Source organism: Prionailurus bengalensis, chromosome C1, assembly GCF_016509475.1.
Source record: "Prionailurus bengalensis isolate Pbe53 chromosome C1, Fcat_Pben_1.1_paternal_pri, whole genome shotgun sequence".
NCBI lineage: Eukaryota > Metazoa > Chordata > Mammalia > Carnivora > Felidae > Prionailurus > Prionailurus bengalensis.
Genome location: NC_057345.1, coordinates 127067097 through 127088744, shown reverse-complemented (window position 1 = coordinate 127088744; position 21648 = coordinate 127067097). Strand labels below are relative to the sequence as shown.

Sequence of the window (21648 nt, the reverse complement as noted above, 5' to 3'; positions counted from 1 at the left end):
ATTCAGGCTTTAGATGCATTTTAGAGAAAGTAACTTTTCTATCTATCCTGCATGGCTTCAATTTTCTTTCAAGTGGAGGGTATGGGCAAATCGTGGGGAAAGCAAGGGGTTGGACAGGGCAGTAATTATAAAGCAGTTTATGATTAAACATTTTTTTTCATGGATAATTCCCCTTCCAGATAACTGCAATTCCTCTTTGCTTTTTGGGGAGTTGATGCAACAGTTTAACCAAGAAAACAACAAAGTATGAATCAGAATGAACTGAAATTCTAGAAACAGTAGGCATGTAGTTTAATACACACCTAAGTTTAATGCACCTGGACTGGGCTTCCTCATTCCCTCCGGTATCTAAAATATACCTCTGGCAAGATTCTCTTCAATGCCATCTATTCTCTTTAGCCTTCCCTCCTTAGCTTCACAACCCTAAGAATAGGTACATTTTGTAGGTAAGGAAATCAAGACACAAAGTCAACTAATTCACCCAAGGATATCAGCTAAGTGGTGGGTCTGGGACGAAAATATGGACAATCTGAATGAGAGAACACACTCCTTGATTATATGAAGTTACTCAGATAAAGAGAAACTTACATTAAGGTCTGATTTCCCACATTTCCCAGGGACTGAAAATTATCTGATTCACATTAACAAGACATGTTAGAGCCTTGGATTGACATTTTCAATAAACACATTTTATTAATAATTCCTCGTAATAGATACGGAGCTGAAATTCAATGACTAATCAAATTCATGCCACATATACACATTCCTGTTTTGGATTTTCTATTAGCAAACACCCTATTCAGTAGTCCTTGGGGGTTTTGAGTACATTCAGAAAACAAAATCCCAATCGTTGCTGACAACAAATGAGTACAAGTGAGGTTTTACAAACCAAGTAAATCCACTTGAAAAACATACCTTGAAAGAAAGAACGTACTCATTACTTAACAAACAACAGGCAATCAAATTAAACCAACTACTAAACAAATTTTAAGGAAGGCTTCCTCCCAAAAGCTTGAAATAAAGAAAATTAGCCCTCAGAATTTCCTTTGGGGTTAAAGAATCACAGGGTATGGGTTACCTCACCTTGATGAAAACACAATTACTCGTAGCTGGAGCCACACAACCTTCAATGTGTCTTGCTTATCAACTTAGTCTAAAGAATCTGTCAGGTGAAAATAGATACTAGTAAACTACATAGAACAGAGTTAAGAGGAGTCACAGAAACAAAAGCTGGCAGCGCACACATCAACATTGTGGAATAAAAAATAGATGCACGGCATCAGACCTCAAACACTGAGCATTCCAGTCCCACTGGCAAGATCATCTCTATTATAAAGACAGACGTTTCCAAGGCAAACTTCCCTTACAAAACAAGCAAACTTCTATTTGACTTACATACGTCAGCTTACAGCAATCAAATTTCAGATCTTAACGTAACTGTGAATTCTCAATACGATGGTATCATAACTTCACACCCTAGGACGCCAGAGACAGAATGTGCTGTTTTCTAAATCGCCTATCATAAATACATGGGTACACAAAATTAACAAGTATCATTCTGTTAGCTCAGTTAATGCAAGTTACCTGGGCATGGGATTAACTGATCCTTCATCTGTAAATACAGTTAGCAAACCCTATTGCCTTCCAAGAAAGCCTCTTGAGCAAGAGACTGCTGAATCAAGAATTCTTCCACAAGAGCTCTCTAATGTTCCTCAGCAAAGAGATCTTAAAAGTGCACAGTACTAGGCAAGAAACAACTGCTCACTGATTAGATAAAATTTGGGAATGATGAGGTGTCTTGAGAACATAACTGTCTTCCTTTAGAGATACTACTACCATGTAAACAAACAAACCCCAAAACAACCCTCCTTATTTCTGTAGTAAATGCAAAATACCCTAAAATATCTGATCAACCAAAGATAATTCTACAGTACACAACAGTGATGCATAGGCAAGCAGTGGTTTATCTCTAAGGTTGGTTAAAGAATAAAAATCAGCAATTTAAATTCTCAAATCTAACCAAAAAATGTGCTCAAAATGCTTTAAGGCAAGGCAACTGGTAACTAACAAACACATTTAAAATTTGGTTCTCTGAAGGAGACTAGTCATCTCATTAAGTTGGAGGAGGGTAGGCCAAAAATATAAGGTCTCCTACCCTAATTATAACCTGTTGGTAACAAAGTGATGCAAGCACCTCTCACATGGCATGGAAGAAATGTGGATCAACAATTCTAACCAGAATGCATCTGCACATGCAGAGAAAGACCAAGACGCACCTTTAACTGCTTCCAAAGACAAACCTAAGAAACGAACCTCAGGTAAAACAAGAAGGAATTGGGGCATTTTGCAAGGTTGTACCACTAAAGGATATCACCACTAGTTTGGTTAAGCAGGCCTCCAAGAATGTCTCAGTGAAAAACAAACTCTCCTTTGCTTTTTGGTTCCGAAAGCATATTTTAAAGTAGCTAAGGCAAATATATAGGGGGGCACAGCTCAATACTGGAAAACTACTTAGAGAGGTAGAAGTAAAGCCTTTCTATGCAATGTGCTTCTGCATAAAGGTAAGAAAACTATGACCTAGGGAAAAGACAACTAAAAAAATGAATCACTCTTTTAAAGGATGTTTAAAGATAATGCTTTTTAATATTTCAAATATTTAAAAAAAATCTCATCAAAAATGTAAATCACCTTAACAGTACTTTGCACATGTGGAATTTCATACCTAAATTTGATGATACTATTTTGGTTTACTTATGGCTACTTACAAAAAGACTCGGTAATAACGTCCATTCATTGGAGTCTTTTTCTTTGGTTGAGCCTATTGGGACTAGGCTGATGAACTATTTTATGCAAATGAGATGGGTAAAGCAAATTAACAGTAATATGAGTAATAGGGGTTTTCATTTAATGGAAATGAAACTTAAAAGGATTTTCATATTCATCCCCACGGTGCATTTGGAAGCTATAATCCTGTTCAGAGGTTAAAGAGTTTGAATAGCTCACACAATCCTGTACAAATTACAACTGGCTGCCCTTTAATAAATAAAGTCATCGTAAAGAATTACATTTACAGAGTGAAAAGTGAATACATAGCATTTCAAATTCAATTCTGGAAGTACTAATAAGTACTGACCCATAACAATATATACTAGCTACCTTTTAAACTGTCCATCATTAGCACCAATAAAGATTCAACAAAATTACCTTTATTCCCACATCTCGAAACAGTTCTGCAAATTCTTAGTGAAGTTTAAGTATAGTCACAGACCTTAAATATTCACATTGTTTCTATGTCATACTGAAAATAAGTTCACTACTTTTTGGATACTCTTTACAAAGTCTTATTAAAATTCCTGGTATTATCATCCCCAATCATACAGTAGCACAACCACCCTATGTCGTTTCACATGATAGCTCCTTAGAGGTTTCACATCTAAATTACCAAGAACAAAACCCTTCCCTCCCTCATCTTGCACTCAGCTTAATTCTATACTAGTCCTCGAATTATGTACCACTGTAAAAGTAGAACTGTATCAAAATTACTGTGTTTATGGATACAATAATATGCCATACAGAGCAACAAAGTTACACGTAATGACAAAGATTACTAAAGTTATGCAAGACAAGAACAAATGTTAGGACATGCTCCCTAGGCAAAGTCCCTGGAAAGAGGCTCCTAGTATCCTAAGTTCAAATAGCATTGACAAAATAATGAACAATTATCTTAAAAAAAATTATAGAGCTACTGGCAAATTAAGTAATTGCTAAATAAAGTAGAGCACGAGATTAAACTCTAATATTTACAACTGCAACATACTTGAGTAAAATTACAATTGTGCACGTATCAGTGGCTTTTTAACAAAAATAATTCATATACATAAAGGAAAAAATTAAGACAGTTTTTAGTTCAACAAAAGTTGAATTCACCCCATCTAAAGATACTCAACAGCTCAAAGATTTACCACAGAATAAATTCAAGATTAGCTGAGAAACTGGAGCCACATTATTGGTGTTTCAGACAAATTTTAAACAAGTCTATTGTTTGTTCAGAAGTTAGATGACTGTGCAAACCTGACCTCAACAGGAATATACTGGGATGTGCAACAAATGGAAAACCTCCACTAGCTGTTCACCTGGAGGCTAACCCTTTTTTCTCACAGAGCTTCTTGGTAACAACCATAAGCTGTATATATAGGTACAATGCACAGTCAATGATCTTTTCTTTGTATTTATTGTTAGAAGAATATAAAAGAACCGAGAGAGCGACAGGTTTAATTTCATTTCTATAAGGAAGACTGCATTTACCTGAAAAAGAAATATGGCATCACACACGAACACACTTCAGGGGAGGAGTATGTTTAAGAATATGGTGTCATTCTGAACACTAAAGGAAAAGCAATCCCTGTTTACTGGTAAAATATGTAGTGTTAAAGTTCTTTATTTAAGAAAAAAACTTACTAATTCTTCACTATATAAGTTTTTGTGAGTTTAGTTTTCAAATCACAGTAATCTACATAACCATTATTAACAGCTCTGTGTTTATAGTACTGCAACAAGCCAACACACATTTAAAATGCACTTCACATCAAGAGTATGTAAACTTTATTTTTTCCTCTTCAAGCCTTCAGAAAAGTAGGGGCTATTTCAGCAGCCAACCTGGTCAGAAGCTCTGAAGGCAAAAGTTCAGTGCCTCACAGTGTAAATAAATGACCATCTGTGGCACTGCATACCCATCTGTAGTGAAGTGTCCCCCTTCAGTGGCTTCCAGTAAGGCCTAGAGTTTAAGGTTAACATGAAAAAGTGCCACCTTTGTTTTAGATTAGTGATGGACTCGGACAAGATAAAATAAAGTTATATTGTTATACTTACAAGCAGCTCCAATCCTGAGTATTTATGGTAATATCTAAACATACAAAAATGTATGTACATTTTTCTCCACTTTCTTGTAAACAGTTGTCAGTATACTGTTTTATCCCTTTATCATCGAAACATGCAAATCATACATACAAGTATAAATACACAAAAAGAAAACAATTTACACTCATTCGAAAGCCAAGCAACAACAACATAAAATAGCTACAGTATTCAAATTATAAATAATGAATGCTTGAGGCATCTTATATTCCTAGAAGCAGCCAGCCATTCATCCTAATGTTCTTAGCTGCAATTGTAGAAATACTGAGTTTTGCACCTTCCATGCTTTTACAGTATTTATAACACTATCATATGTGGAGATAAAGACTTGTTTACTATAATCTCTTCTTTTCAGAATGAAGAATAAAGCAGCACTTACAAATATTGAAACAGTGGCAGCAATAGCAGGTGTCACCACTGCTAGATCAGGAGGAAGTTTTCCATTCTAACCATTTTTAAATTAAAAAAGTAAAGGAAAAATGGACCTAAACAAATGATTACATGTTCATTCCTTGGGCACTTAACAGCGAGTCCAGCATGTCGAATGTGTCTTTGTAGTCCATATGCTGGCTGTTTGTACTGTACTCGTGATTGCCATCAGGACCGTTGGTCTCCACTGGCTTCTTGTCCAGTTTCACGAGGGTGCTGAGATGTCCGTAGCCCACCTGGTATGTGACAGGGGGAGGAGGGGGTAAGGGATGGTTAAAAACAGAGTTGTGAGAGGATATATACTGCTTAACAGAGGAGGAAGAACTAGATGAACTACCTGAACTTTTCGAACTTTTGCTCATTTTGGAGTGATGGTTGTGAGATGCATCATTGACATGCAGCTTCTTCCTCGAAGAGCTGGAACTAGAGGAAATGCCATCACTGCTCAGGCCAACAGGACTCCTCAGAACAGTGGGTGGGATTCCATCGGCACTGTGTTTACTGCCACCGCTGCTGCTGCCACTGTGGGAGTGGGAATGCTTGTGCCCGCTGGGGTGGTGGCGGTTCGCGGCATGGTCCTTGTGCTTCTCCTTATGGTCTCTGCTAACATGCGGGCTGGAATGCTTGCTCTTCCCGCTGCCCTCGTCAGAAGAGCTATGTCTTTCTGAGGAAGCAACTTTTATTTTCATTTTCAGTTCTTCCTTACTGGCACTCTTATCAGCGGGTGGTATTGGAATCCGTAATTTCAGTGATCCACTCTTTTCCTTCTTATCCACTGTGTATTTTTCGGGTTTTTCGGGGTTTGTGATGGGAATTTTCATCTTAATGGGAGAAGTGACAGAACTGCTGCTGGCTGACTGTGACTGCACGTGTTTGTGCTGCTGTTCTACCTGGGCGGCTAGATAATGATCTCTTACATCCAGATCAAGGGTTTCTAGCTTACGCTTTTCTCTGTATTTATCTAAAGACATTTTCTGAGGAATGACTCCAGGAGTAGCAGAAATTGGTCCATGGTGTTTACTGCTCCCTGCTTTCTGAGTATATTCTTGCTTAATGGATGAATGATCGGAAATTCTGTCAGGTCTGTGATGTGATCCCGAATGCAGTGATACAGAAGGTCCCTGCTGGAAGTTGATGTTGTACTGGCCACCAGACAAAGAGGTCTCTTGTTTCTGTGAATACATCTGTTCTGTCCTTGCTGATTCTGGATGTTGAGGCCATTCTTGGTGTGATGACAAACTGTATGAGGTACTTGGCATTCCTGCTGCTAGCATGGACAGATTATCAGATGTGTGGCTGTCTTGAACAGAAATGTTTCCTGAATTTAGAGGGACTGGTGCAGGGAATGCTGATGTAGATGGTTTCTGAAAACTTGGGTTTGTAGGCACACCAGTAACACTATCTACTAAAATGGAATTCTGGACCAAAGATGAACCAAGAAGTGGCGTTTCTGAAACTTGTCCATCTACTTTTGGTTTCTTAGCCGCCTGATTGGCCTATTTAAATAAAACACAAAAGAAGTGATGACAGCAAAGGGATTTAATACAATTTTCTCTGCCTTATAAAAATCTCTATTAAATATATGCAAACAAAACCACCTGGGGTTCAAGGCTTTATGTTGCCAGTAAGTAACTATCTTATTTAGAGGCACAAAAGGGGGCTATATAAAGTGGTAACCGCTGGTTTCAGAGTTAGATACAGGTTAAATCCTAGCCCAGCATTTGAGAAAGTAATTTAACGTGTCTAGGCTTTAATTTGCCCATTTGTCAAATAAGGAGAATATTTCCATTATAATCACTGTGAGAATTAAACAAGAAATTTATAAAGTACTTATTAGCAAAGTCCACTGGACACAGCAGTTGAATAAACTATTGAGTGTATGCAGTTTATGATACACTGTAATTAGTTAGGAATACCGGAAATAAGAATATTTAACCAAAAAATTCAAACTGGTTAGCTATGTACTTGTTAGATAAGTGACAAACTGATATTCTATTAAACCCTGCCAATTCTCTTACCCTCCAGTTTCGAATCCTCTTCAACCTACTAGGTGTTTTCTCCAATATTTGTAGAAACTCATGTGTTAGCTCTAAAAATAAAATTTAAATTTAAAACTTAGAAGGTGTCTTTAGGATTTATATTTCTCTCAAGTGGGCAATATTAAAAAGCGGGCCTCAAGAGTTCATCTACTTCACTATTACCCTCCTATTCAACCTTCAGCAAATAAAGAACTAGACACAGATCTGAACTATTTTCAAAGATGAATCACAGATGAATGAATGAATGAATAAATAAATGTTATTCCCCCCGCCCCCATGCTTACTCAGAATCTCTGGAAAATTTAGTAGCATTAAAAAAATTCCCCCCAAATAGAAAATCTTCATTAGGCAAACATCATAGTAATAATTATTGCAGGCAAGATCCATCGATAGATTCTTTAAAACTAATGGGCAGAAGTTTAAAGGAAAAGGAGGTATTTGTATAATCCTAACATACCTTCCTCAAGATATTTAATTACAAAGAGAAGAACAGTAACTTTACAATGGAGGAACCCAGCAGATACCACCAAGTGATGACCATGGTTAACATTATCACCAGTAAGATATACCCCTTGATATATGAAGGACTCCTTGATAAGGTGCACTGAGTAACGCAAAACCCATTTCCCAGTTATGTGGTATTCTTGCCAAAAATACAAAGTTTCAATTTAATAATGAGAAAACATCAAAGTCCAATTGAGGAACATTCTATAAAATAACTGACCATTATTTTTCAAAATGTCAAGGTCATAAAAAAATGGGAAGATAGAAAAACTGTCATAGTTTGGAAGGGATTTAAGGGGCACATCAACCAAATGGAACATAGGATCCTAGAACAGAAAAATTGAGGAAATCAAATAAAACTTGTCATTTAGTTACTACTGTACCAATGTTAATTACTTGGTTTTGATAATCATGTATTATTTTATAAGATGTTAACGTTAGAGAAACCAGGTAAAGAGTATATAGAAACTACTATTTTGTAGTTTAAGTTTAAAATTATTTCAAAGTTAAATGAAAAGAATTCCTCGACCTACACTCATATTCTCCTAGCAATCATTACTATTAACGTATTATTAAAACTACCCTGGGTCATATATTTTTACCTCATTTTTCCCTTAAATTTAGCATCACAGTGAAATGACTCACTTCCAAAATGGTGTGGTTATGGTGAATTATACTTTTCTACCCCCAAATAGGGACATTGACCACTAGGCTATTGACCACTCAAGATAAATATTAATACCAGTCAAATGAATTATAGTATCACATAATATTAATAATGCCAATTCAGTAGAGACTACACAGATTCATTTATTATTTTTTTAGTATACATAGTAAGCTTCTCTGTAAACTATTCTAGGCAAACATGCTAAACTGATAACGAAAATTAAGACCATACAGAATTTATCTTAAAGTAAAAAATATGCAAAAACTTAGCATTTATTATATGTTTATAAGCTGTGATAACTATAACCTGCTCAAGATTCATGAACTTTCTGATTCAGTTTGAATGAAAGCTATCTAATGCCTGGACCACTACTCTTTAATTTCAAACAAATAAGCAAACAAACACCTTTCCACTTGGACACTAATAAATCTAGCAGATACACAATAATTTTGGGTTCAAAATTAACAAGAAATTGTTTTGATTCAATTTCTTTAACAGCTTGGTTGTCAAAGATTATGTGCACATCAAGTTTCTGGTCCAGGGGTGCCTAGGTGGCTCAGTCGGTTAAGCGTCCCACTCTTGGTTTTGGCTCATGTCATTATCTCATGGTTCATGGGATAGAGCCCTGCATAGGGCTCTGTGCTGATAGTGCGAAGCCTGCTTGGGATTTACTCTCTCCTGTTCTCTCGGCCCCTCCCCTGCTTGTGCTGCTCTCTCTCAAAATAAATAAATTAAAAAAGTTTTTTGGTCCCAAACCTGCCTACATAGTAGGTATAAAATATAAGGCTTGTTTTTACTTTCTTATTAAATTTTACAATGGACAATCAAAAGAATCTGTCAAATAATCACTGCCAATATATTAGTTATATACACAAAAATCACAGTATGGTCCTTAAAAGAGAGCCTTTTTACCTCAAGGCTAATTATACAGAAAAAAATTAAATACAAAAAACAGATGAGGGTTTGTTATTAATTATAAAACAAAAACAACAACAAAAAATATTACAGGCAGGCCAAGTCCAAGCCAAAGCTGTTTTTGGAAGAGTCATTACATGAATTATTTCAGTGAACACTGATGCTTCAACACCAGATTCAAATTCAGATATATCTTAAACTTTGTTACTTTTTTCTTTTTTTGTGATCAAAACACCGACAAACGCTGCTATATAGCATGCTGAAACTGTCAATGTCTTACATGTCCCAAGATTCATATTCAGTGGCTCTCCAATTTAATAAACTTGAGCCTTTTCAGCACAGAAGCAGATGGTTATTTGGGTGGCCTCTGTCATGTCAAAAAAAAACTTTAAGTACAATTTAGGAGCAGTATAAAAGGCAGATCACTTGCTTTTTGTGACCTTTACTTTAGGACCATGTATATAAACTATTTTTATTCAGACGATGCCTACTTCTTCTCATCTGTTAACTGCCAAAGTAAGATGGAAGCACAGAAAACCTAATTTTCAAGTCATAGATGACAAAAAAAAGTGCCCCCCACTGGTTTTTAAAAGATGCCATTTTAACTCACTAAAGATTCCTTCTCTTGTTAAACTTTAAAAAAACCTCTGGCAATGTAAGGAAAAGAGCATAAAATCATGTGGCAGTAATATAGTACGAGATACATACACTGGATGAAATTTTTCACGGAGGAAACAAAAATTGAAAATCAAGAGATCTAAAAAGGAGGCATATTTTAGAAAAAAGGAAGGCAAACTATCACAATTATGACCTATACCCCCATGTTTGTAAACAAAGTTTTACTGGAACAGCCATATCCATTCATTTACGTATTGCTTATGGTTGCTTTCCAGCTACAGGGGCAGGAGTTGTGTAGTTGGCATAGACCAAAGAGTCTATAAACTCTGAAAGAGTTATTACTATTTGGCTCATTAGAGAAAAGAAACATCTAGCTTACAGAAACATGTTGAAATTTTATTGGAAGATCACATGTGAAACCCAAAGGGGTCTCTATGTAACAGATGTCCTCAATAGGAATAGATATAAATTGTTTTCCCATGAGCTTCAATCTTGCAACGGAAGTTAGGGAAAGCTCACAAAAAGAAGCAGCCAAAAACCTAACAGTGTATCTTTTAGGCAAGAAGCATAATCTATTTCCTTTCTGAAATCTACAGTATGTGGCTAAAATGTCTTAATCCCCAAGAATCTCTCCTGCCTCTGGTCAGCTTATTTCTTACCAAAGAAATTTCTTATCAGAAGACTCAATTCCAGGTTCACAATTTACAGAATCTGCACCCCTGATTTTTTCAATTCATATTTAATAATACAAGGCAACAATGACACACTTCACTATCAGTGGAACTACAGAACAAGGAATGTTACCCTGAAAATACCTTTAGTTCATAGCTTCACATCTTGTACAATAAATTATACCCGACTTTGAGATTCTTGCATTGTCAACCTATAGCATTATAAATCATAATGTTTTTTGAGAAGTCCTGATAGGGCTATAGATATTCATTGGTGGTTAAAATATGTTCAAGTTTTTATTTTTTAGTTGTTTTTCTTTAGGCTAACAAATCCTTATTTTCATCCTGTTCATTTGATCGTGTAAATTATACTTTTAAATTCTATTACCAAATTGTTAAAATGAAATTATAGTTATGTTTTTGAGGAATCTTTTGAAACACAAATATTAATAAAGAGATCTGGGATTAATATCAAAATAACTACAGGGAGACAGGGAGATGCTGGATTGGCCAGAATCGGTAACTGTTCACTTAAGTATGAGTCTACGGAGACTCGCTATTTTCAAACCTATACAAAAGTAGGTAGAATTTTCCATAATAAAAAAATATTTTCAATGTAAAAAAAAAAAAAATTCTCTTTCTCTACTTACCATCTAGTAATTCTAGAGTAACTGTAGGATCGACATATTCCCACCAATGTTTTCCATCAGTTGACACAGGAATCTCCCAATTGGACCATTTGCAAGCCAAATGAATACATACACATGCTATCACTGTTGGTTTGTACTGAAGACAGAAGGTGGTAAGGTGTAGACTGTTGTGGAGCAGGTTTGAAAACGAAGAACCACAGTAATTCAAGTATGTAAAACAAAGAAAAACATTTACCAGTAAGATTAGAGCACAAACATAATTATAAAGGTTTTCTTCAAGTCGAGTATAAAACCTTATTTTTAAATTAAAAGCTAACACTATAGTTATAAAATTCTAATACTAGATTATGAACATTCTCCACACTGTGACTCCCAGAGCATTATATTAATATTTTATCGATAGTAATATATTAATATTTCTAAATTTTGAAGTACTTTTACTTCTTTATAAAAGGAGGGGAAGACATATTTCCAATAATCAGCATAAGCAAGTGTAACATCTTAATTTTTTGTGGTATTTTTGCTTCTTTTGTAATGTCATGGCAAAAAAGTAAAGAAAAAGCAGAAGATTCTCCATAATACTGCCAAGTAATTTCAACATCACATTACAGAATGAAGTCAGAATCAGGGATTCCACCATTTGATGTGGGTTAACAGAATTCTTAAGTAAGTTAAAGAGAATCTAACACTTATCTATGTAAACCTCTGTCTTTTCAGCAAAGCCACAGAGAAAACTTACCTTTTGCTGAACAGCTTCAAGGCCCAATGTTGCTAAATACTATAAAAACGCTACTTTTCTCCTTCCACTTTATGTCCCAAATTTGGGCATGTGATAACACGTTACAGCATGCCTTTTCTAACCAAAGTTTTAAATTTAGTACTTTCTTTTTGTCGTTCAAAACTCCTAGGGATAGGAGTTAAATCCCAACAACATATACCTAAGAAAATATATTGGTATTTGCCAATCTAAAGTTTTAAATAAAAGTTAAAACAGTGTCACAAGAAATTAAGGACCATACAATGCTACTTTGGTGCCCTCCTCCCCAATGACCCATTTAAAAAACAAATTTAAGGCATTCATATAATCAATCCAGAACAGAATTATGTATTAGATTAAATGCTTTAAAAAATTATTCTTTCAGTTCAGTTCAGAATTGATGGAGATGAAAAATGTTCATCAACTGCAAACCCACACCAAAATTTTTATGTAAAATGAAAAGGAAGTTAAGTTTTCTTAAAGTAAAAATTGTATTTCTGCAAATCTAGGCACTGACAGGACTTGGCTAGTTCTGATTTACTACTAGTGGGTATTATCTGGAAAAAAACCCAAGTTATATAAATTTTATTTATTAAAAAAACTTTAATGATTATTTTAAAGTTAAAATTGGATCAATGTGAAATTTTAAAAAATTGTCATTTAACTATAATTGTAAACTAGAAATAGCTTTATACTTACCAAGTTGCTCGAATTTCTACGTTAAGTTTAGCTCTTTGTAATCTTTAGCTGCTATTCAGGCTACCAATTTTAGACTTATGCACTCACAAATCGAGAATATGTCATCAGAAAGCACCACTACACTTCACAATGTGCATTTAACCCCTCTGTGCCAAAAGTCCCTTGTACAATACACCGCAAAGCAGACAGGAAGGTACCACCACAGTAGATGGTCCAGTCTCCTGTTGCAACAAGGGTAAGAGACACATTGAGGGGGCCCTGCATTAAAGGAAGCTATAGTGTGCTACAACAGTGCAACAAAGAGGGTCAGGATAACAACCTGTTGGTAGCCATGAAATAGGATGTCTGTGCCAAATCCTTGCTTGCTGTAAGAAAAGAAAAAAAAAAAAACGAAGACAATACTGTCAGCTCTAATGTGCTATCATCAAAAAGTTCTCAACACAACAAAAACTTCAAAGTTTTGTACACAAAAAGTAAATTTTACTTACTACTTACAAATATCACAAGAGCGCCATCATTTTCTATACTACTGAAAATCTTCAACAACATTCACTCAAATGTTTCTTGCTATCCCCCAAAGATCTGAGAAACAAGCCGATTTGCTTTTAGCTAGCCAGTTACAAGGGCTAAACTTGTTACTAAGTTAAGCATCTAGTCAGCTAAAAGTTGCAATAAAGCATTCTCCTGGATTTAAAAAAAAAAAGAAGAAGAAGAAGAAGAAAAGATTTTGAAGTCTAGTACAAAACACAAAGAGTTGCCTGCCAGACTTAATCCTCAGTCATCATATTTAAGTTGGCTTAAGTACTTCCATCCAAAGAAAAGAAAACAAAACAAACCCCCACCCCCCAAATTCAAGACAGCACAAACTGCTGTTTTTCATGCTACTAAGCATTAACAGAGATTTAACAACCTAGAAACATCCCAAGGGCGTAGATATAGAAAACTCCACTGCATATATATTTCTTACAGTATCCAATTGTCAACTTTAGAAAAGATACACATACTCTAGGCAATCAGGATGCTTCAGCACTAGTCCCCAAAAGAAAAGCAATTTTTAACAACTAGTTTAAGTCATGGAAACTGAAAATAGTAGTACCCCGCTCACTTTTTTTCTGCTTTCTTTTTCTTCCCAATGGGGATTCTTTTGCTATAATTTCCCTTTTCCCCCAATTACATTCATAATCATTGATGTACCTTTCCCCTCTGCTCACCTAGGATCAGTTCACCTCAACTCACCCCTCTCTAACAGGCCTCAAATTCTTTGCCCTCTATTTTTATTCGTGGCACCTGTAATCCCTGCTGCCCCATGTGGATCACCAACATAAGGTATACAAAAGGGATTTGGGCTTAGCAGAGTTGTGCTAAGGAAGAGTGTCAAAGCATCAGATGTCTTGGAGGCAGTGTGACTTATGTATGGCATTCTTTCCTGGTGGGGAGGGAAGGAGAAATCACAGAAATGAAAGGTCCCTGTAAAATGACATTAGCCAATTCTTCAGCAAAGTAGCATAATATCAACTTTCTCATCTTGGGGTGGGGGTGGTGGGGAGAACCTTAAAGAAACCAAACCACTACTACCCCCCATCCCCACAAAGAATCAAAATATGTAGAGAAGGAAGTAAAAATAATTTTAAATTGCCATAGCAGTTTTCACCTCAGAATATATCTAAATTCAAAATAACCTATTAATAATCAGTGTGCAACACAGGAAGAATGCAGGAAAAATGTTCTTTTGTTAGCAGAAAGTTATAACAGAGCAAAGAAAACAGACACCAAACATGAAACAATGTTTTTAAATGGAGTGAGATGTAAACCATAGTTACCTGAAATGTTAGTCAGACAAAATGAAGTTAAACATATATAAAATTTGCACTACAATTTAAGAATTGATCACATTTTAAACATTAACAACAAAAAATTAGATTTAAATATTCTGTTTTGGATAAAATATCAAATTTGCAGTTTTTGTGAATGTTTTTAAAACTTACTATTCAACTTTGCAAATGAATGGACTTCATGTCTCTAGCTTTAGATACATGGGAACACGTACAACAGCTACTAAACTTTAAGGATCTTAACGATGACTCAAATGTCACTATAATACCAAGCTGAAAATCCAGTTTCATTTCCTACTAAGTGTGTGTATTTTAAGCTATAAAAGTATCTGTGTATATGTATTTTAAGCTATAAAAATGTCTTCACCAGGCTTAGTTTAGAGCAAAGTTATATGGCTCTCCATTATTCTAACAGAAATAGCTTACTCTAAGGCTTTTTTTTTTTTAATTCAACATGTACACTAGTTATCTATATGAATTCTATACTACACTGTAATTCGGTGGATAAAAATGTGCTATCAATCATATTCAGATAACCCTGAAGAACAGGAACCATAATTAAATATGTTCTACTTTGCAAGTCATAACAGGTGCTAGCTATTAAAAACCAAAAATAAACAAACAAACAAGGTACTTTCTTTCAGAAGTCCAGTTCTGAACAATGACACTGTGACAACAGGTTTGTTTGTTTTAAATATAGCCATTAACATAATAAAATCCTACGTAGGTATATGAATTCAATTTAAAATGAATAAAATGTGAGACTTTCAGGTAAACACTAAAAATCAAAAAAGGCCTTCAAAAGTCTTACCCATTCTGTTTAGAATAAACCTAAAGAAAAGAAGTCTGGTGGTAAAAGAATGAAACTGCAAAATTTAATTTTCAAAAAAGAAAGTAACAGAAAAAGGCACACTGAAGGTTCCAAGTGGTTGCTCTTAGTACAGTAACACTTCAAATGGCAAACAGGAAAGAAGAAGTAAGAAGTAGTGTAACAACATGCAACTATGTAAAAAATATTTCTAGGGATACATGAACAGATACATAGAATTCATTAACAAGAGCAGAAAAGTGTGTACCACATGCTTTAGAAGCAGTAAAGCAAATAAAAAAAAGTTCCTACTCCTGTTTTAAAAGGCTTAAAAGGCACATCACATGCTGCCTGTATCATACAATATACTTCCCCATTACACACAAAAAGGAAATTATTTTTAGGAATGCTACAGAACTTTGAAAAATGTATTAAATCTATTGTTTTCAAATGAATATGGGGAAAACATTTCCAAAGTGGCAAATCTGCTAAGACAATTTTTATCTGAAAGACATGAGGATGGCCTCCAAATTCTTAAACTGTCATCATTTTCCTAGAGGTCAATGAAAGTTTGACAGAAACCAGAAATTTTCTGTGTGTATGTGTTAATGGCCAACTTCTTAAACCTTAACTAAAATGGGAACTGGCTTATTAGCCTAATAAGTAGGTTGAGAGAGTCCTATTAATTGGAAGCCCTCTAGTTTTTTTACTGAAAGATTCTCACCTAAGTTTAAAGGAAGCTAATTCACCACATACAGAAGAAGATGAACAGGTAGATGTAGAACAACAAAAGATGTTGCTTCAAAATGGTATTTCCCCCATTTTAATAAAACTCATTCAAATCAATTATAGACAATAAAAAGTATTAACACTTAATTCAGAAATTTCAAAGATCACTTACCTCTTACTAATTGGGTACATTTCACCACATCTGTGTGTGGATGTTCAATGGTGATCTCAAAACCTGAAATGAAAAGCACTTTTTTCCCAATCACTTATCACACTACAATACTTGACTGAGAAATGCCATTCATCAGCACAACCATAAATGTATAATATATTGTTCATTATTAAAAAGACCCAAAGGCAAAGTTATTTTCTGTCACTGACATGCTCATTATACCATCAACGATGAGAAATAATTTCTTTTCAAAAACAACGTCCACTTAGGAAAACTGACAGCAAAGTTATTTATAGATTACGGTAATAGTTATTAAAAATTCTGATTTACAATTAATTACGATTACCCTCAGGTTAAAAACAAACTGAAATATATGAAAAATACAACCATTAATAAAATAATTCAATTACATAATATATATATATACATATAGGTTTTGAGAGAGAGAGCACATGCGTGTGAGTGGGGGAGGGAGAGAGAGAATCTTAAGCAGGTTCCATGCTCAGCACAGAGCTTGACGCAGGGTTCAATCCCACGACTCTAGGATCATGACCTGAGCCAAAATCAAGAGGCGGATGATCAACTGACTGAGCCACCCAGGTGTCCGTGTAATATATTTTTTAAATGTATTCCAACTCTCCTTTTTATAAGATGGAAAAAGGGTATGTTTCATAAATATAATCTGCCCCATAGTGGGAAGAAAGACCATTTCAATGATTTACGGTCCTCTTATTTTCTTAGTATGCCTTAAATCAAAGGGTTTCAACCAGTTAGTTTATAACTACGTTTCATTAATAATAAAGTGATTAAGACAAGTAAACCTTGTAGCCTCAAGATTCTTTAAATCACTTTTTCTAAAACCAAAGATAAAATGCTGAAAGAGCTTTTAATGTCTATTCAACCCTTAGGTAAGGCAGGCTTTTTTCTTTTTCTTTAAACAGTGGAGGTCGTTGGGGTGCCTGAGTGGCTCAGTCAGTTGAGTGTCCTGACTTAGGCTCAGGTCACGCACGGTTCTTGAGTTCGAGCCCCACGTCCTGCTCTGTGCTGCAGCTCAGAGCCTGCTTCAGATTCTGTATCTCCCTCTCTGCTCCTCCCCTGCGCACACTCTGTCCCTCTCTCAAAACTAAAGATTAAAAAAAAATTTTTTTAAAAGTGGAGGTCACATCTAGCATCTTCAGAAGCAGTAAACGAGTGACATCCTAATACACAGGTAATCTAGATTTATAAAGTTGTTGTGTGATCTATTTATATTTCTACTGTAATTAAACCTGCAAAACCATACTTTAATCAAAGCCAGAGGTGTATACTGTCAATTCTAATGTTCCCCTTAAAATAATATAATTTTCCTTTCAAACTTTATTACACAAGTCTTTATAAATTTCATATTTATATAATTTTATATAAAAAATAACATGCTAAGTCAATGGATTTGGTGAGAATAAGATTTTCACTTTTATTTTTGTATCTTTTTATACTATTACAACATCAAATAAGTTGTATCTATTTCAAACAAACTACTTTTCTAATAAAAAGAATCTGTCATGATGGGAGACTATTACTGCACTTCTCTTCAATGATTGGGAACGGAGTAACATATGAAATAACTACCATAACGAATAATGGCTATTTATGACATATACACCATGTAGTCATTTTTTATACATTATCTCTCATTCTTAAGTTCACAATGTTAAGACTTAAGACATTATTACTCTATCCTGCATATACAGAATGGAGGTACACAAGATCAAAGAACTTTGCCTAAGTTTACAAAGCAAGTCAAAGGCCTACAGATTTAAACCAAGATCTCCATAAAGCCCATGTGATTCCATCACACTTCACTAGGCTCTTCCAGAAGTAATATATGACTTTATACAAGATAAACCTTCTCAGGCCTCAATTTCCTCATAAGTTAAGTTAAAGATCAGAATAAATAATCTTTAGAGATCACTTAAACTGCATGAAACTTGAAGACAATATAACTTTTAGAAGGGGATGATGAATGGTTAAATAACTACACTATGTCATATTAAAAATGATGTGATAAATTCATTAAAAACTGACTACAAGTGCTATGAGAGCAAAACTGCCATGAATACTTGTGCACATTACAATCATATGCAACAGCCTTTCACAATGAAAACTATGTTTACCATTCAATTAAATTATGCCAAATGAAATTAAAAAAAAAAAAAAAAAGTTTTTCTTATAACTAGGCTATACCATTCTGGCCCCAAACCTTGTTTTAAAATGAAACATCTTCAATGATAAAGTTATTCCAGAAATTTTTTTCTTTCTTTAGAACACCACAAAAATAGCATCAGCTGTGAGTACATACCTAGGGTTTGTAGCATTATGGTTTCAAGTAAAACCAGTTCTTGAGTCTGTTGAAGGTAAGCCTGCCAGGTAAAAATAATACTATTAAAATGCTTAAGATCAACACTATGAGACTATGGGACCGCTAAGTCTCATGTAAATCACAGACTGATTACAGAAAAGCCAGATTAGTTTAGGAACATGAAGGAAGTACATTGAGGGTGACAGGGAAATCCTATATTTTGCAACCAATCTAAATTGAGTTACTTCTAATACAGGATATGCAAACAAGGTAAATAGCAACAAAACGCCTCAAGACAACGATAACATGAAAGGAGGTAGAGCTTCATTGAAAACAACAAACGGTCCAGTCTGTAACGTAAAACTTGACATAGGCAGTGGTGCTTCAAGACACTTTACCAAAGGAAGCACCAACTCAAGTAAGAAAATCAAATTCAAACCTGCCTGTTAAAGAAAAGGCTTATCAATTCAACCTAAGATATCTCAAGTGGAAATTCCTTAACAGTCAGAGTTATTGTGTAGAATTTCCTCTCTTTAGAGAAGACAAATACAATCAAAGCAAACCCTCAAATCTCTAGATTAAAACATTTTAGATATAAAATACCAAAATGATGTATCATACACCATGGGGAAACAGAAGGCCTTCTCTTTCAACTTCAATAAATTATTCTCCTACTGCAACTGCTCTGGGAATAGATGTATGAAAAAAATTTCTATCACCGTCAAATTTCTTAAATTGTAACAACTAAGGTGATAAAAAAAAAATACATCATCAATATTCATGTAAGGGCATGTTGCTAAACTCAAGAGTGAAAAACACCTCTATTTATGCCCCATTTTGAAAAGGTCACTAAAGTAATTTTTTAAACATAGATTTCTATCATTTGAACAATACCCTAAGTATTCACCAAAAATAATTCCGAATTTATCATGTTAATAGAAGTTACAAGAACAATCTTTGCATCATCATACATTCTCTATTATTAAATGGCTAACATCATTATCTTACTCCTTTAAATGCCATTATCTCAGTGCATTTTTACATATGACAGAGATAACTATTAGTATATATGCATTAATAAAGGAACTATTCTGTAAAATTACTATTTACTGGTCTACAGGCAAAACCAGAGGTCTTTCTTTCTTTTTTTTTCCATTGCTGACATATTTTAAGAGTTATTCATCTTTGGTCTCAAATGCACCCAAACAATGGAAGTGATAATAAGATCACCACTACATATATCACAGCTTTGCTGTGAAGATAAGCAATAAAATGTGAAACACTTAAAACCACCTTTGAATCACAGCCTTAACATGACTCAGAATGATACTGAAATTCATGTATATACATGAAATATGTTTCTGTTAGATCACTCCCTGGTATTGCATTCCTAAGTGGTAAAAGAAATAAGCAGCAGTTGGAAGGCAACGCCAATTGAATTATTTTTACATACATCACATTTAGTATCCAGCAGTGGCTCTAGGGGATGAAGACAAGCATGTGCTACTTTGATAACATGTTCAAGTTTTCGAGCCTGTTCTTCCACTTTTGCAGCCAAAAATAATGCAGTAGGTGATATTATCTGCAGAAAAGATAAAAATTTGGTGATTTAAAAATAAAAAATTTTGGAAAAACCTTCTACTTTCTAAGGTGGGGCGTGCAAGGAAGGAATGTAGTATTAAAAATATGAATTGTGACTTGGGCTATAACAAGACGGATGTAAGAGTTTTAATAAAGTGATTCATTAAATAAAACTAGTTACCCTAGTTTCTAAAACTTGCTTTACTGTTTTGCAAATAGAATAGCAATGGGAAAAAGGAAAAAGACTTACACTTGGGCAAACTAAAATAAAGTTTAACTTATTATTAATGCATATTGTGGAGGTAAAATAAAAACTCAAGCAAAATAATAAAGTCGTAGCTTAAAAAAATGAAAAATAGGTAAAATATACCTAGATTTTCCTTCTTTTTAGATACAGCCACTACTTTCTAGGTTTCTTTTAAATTAACCAACAATTCACTTGTGTGGCTAAGAGCTATGCAATATTGCTTTAGGACAGAAAAAGGATCTACAAGGCAAAATGAGAAGATTCTGAACATGAAATTGCTACTAACTCTATTACTTTACTATAGCAATATTAACGATAGTTAAAGAACCAGATAATGAACATGTAAGATAAATCAACAGAGTAGAGACATTGCCAAATGGAGATCAAGAAATAAGCAATTTTTTTTTTAAGCTTTAGTTAAGTTATATGTTCTTGGGATTGAAGTATAAGAACACAGCACTATAAAGACATTGACTTAGAGAAACATCAATTCTGAGCAATATTTACCCAAAAAGTAATCAACCAAATTTACTGCTGACTCAGAAAACAGGCATACTCTAAATTCAAATAATATTCTAACATTACACAGAAGAAATTTTTCATGGGAAGATGATTTCTAGAAGTCAAGATTCAGGTTATTTTTCAAGAGATGAACATCTGAATCTTACTGTTAGGGATCACCAATCACTATACAGAAACAATGCCAGAAGAGGGAGGGGAGGACAGAAAGAGGCATTAAGCATGCTACATGATTTGGGTAGTTAAGGACAAAATTTCTGATACCAGAAGGTAGATTCTTTCCTCTAAGCTTTTAAAACAACTTATAAATAATGCTGAGCCATGAAATTTAATCACTGGATTTTGGATCTGAAAGGGACCTTCTCTAGCTAGTCCAATTTCATTTGCAGATGAGTAAATGGAGTGAAAATGACTTCAAAACAGATGTAAAATTACATCAGTTTGGCTCCAAAGAACAAGTAATGTTATCTTAAAAGGACTGAATAATTTCAACTTGGACTTTCCAACTTATTTCCATCTTTCAAAATTAAAACAAGGAAAAGACTTAAAAATTAAGAAT

At 34.5% G+C, this 21648-nt stretch overlaps 1 protein-coding gene across 5 annotated transcripts in view; it reads right to left on the bottom strand.

Annotated features, from left to right (window-relative positions):
- Window positions 1-667: 667 nt before the first annotated feature.
- The window catches only part of CCNT2 (cyclin T2), a 39310-nt gene continuing 18329 nt past the window's right edge, over window positions 668-21648 (bottom strand). The window contains exons 3-10 of one of the 5 annotated variants that reach the window (XM_043573268.1): window positions 20196-20324; window positions 18743-18803; window positions 16405-16467; window positions 13183-13228; window positions 11408-11571; window positions 7362-7432; window positions 5681-6839; window positions 668-5579 (exon numbers count right to left, since the gene is read on the bottom strand). In XM_043573268.1, the coding sequence (XP_043429203.1) occupies window positions 5512-5579; window positions 5681-6839; window positions 7362-7432; window positions 11408-11571; window positions 13183-13228; window positions 16405-16467; window positions 18743-18803; window positions 20196-20324 (1761 nt within the window). In that variant the 3' untranslated portion in view covers window positions 668-5511. The other 4 variants (XM_043573267.1, XM_043573271.1, XM_043573270.1 and 1 more) reach the window with 4 other exon arrangements.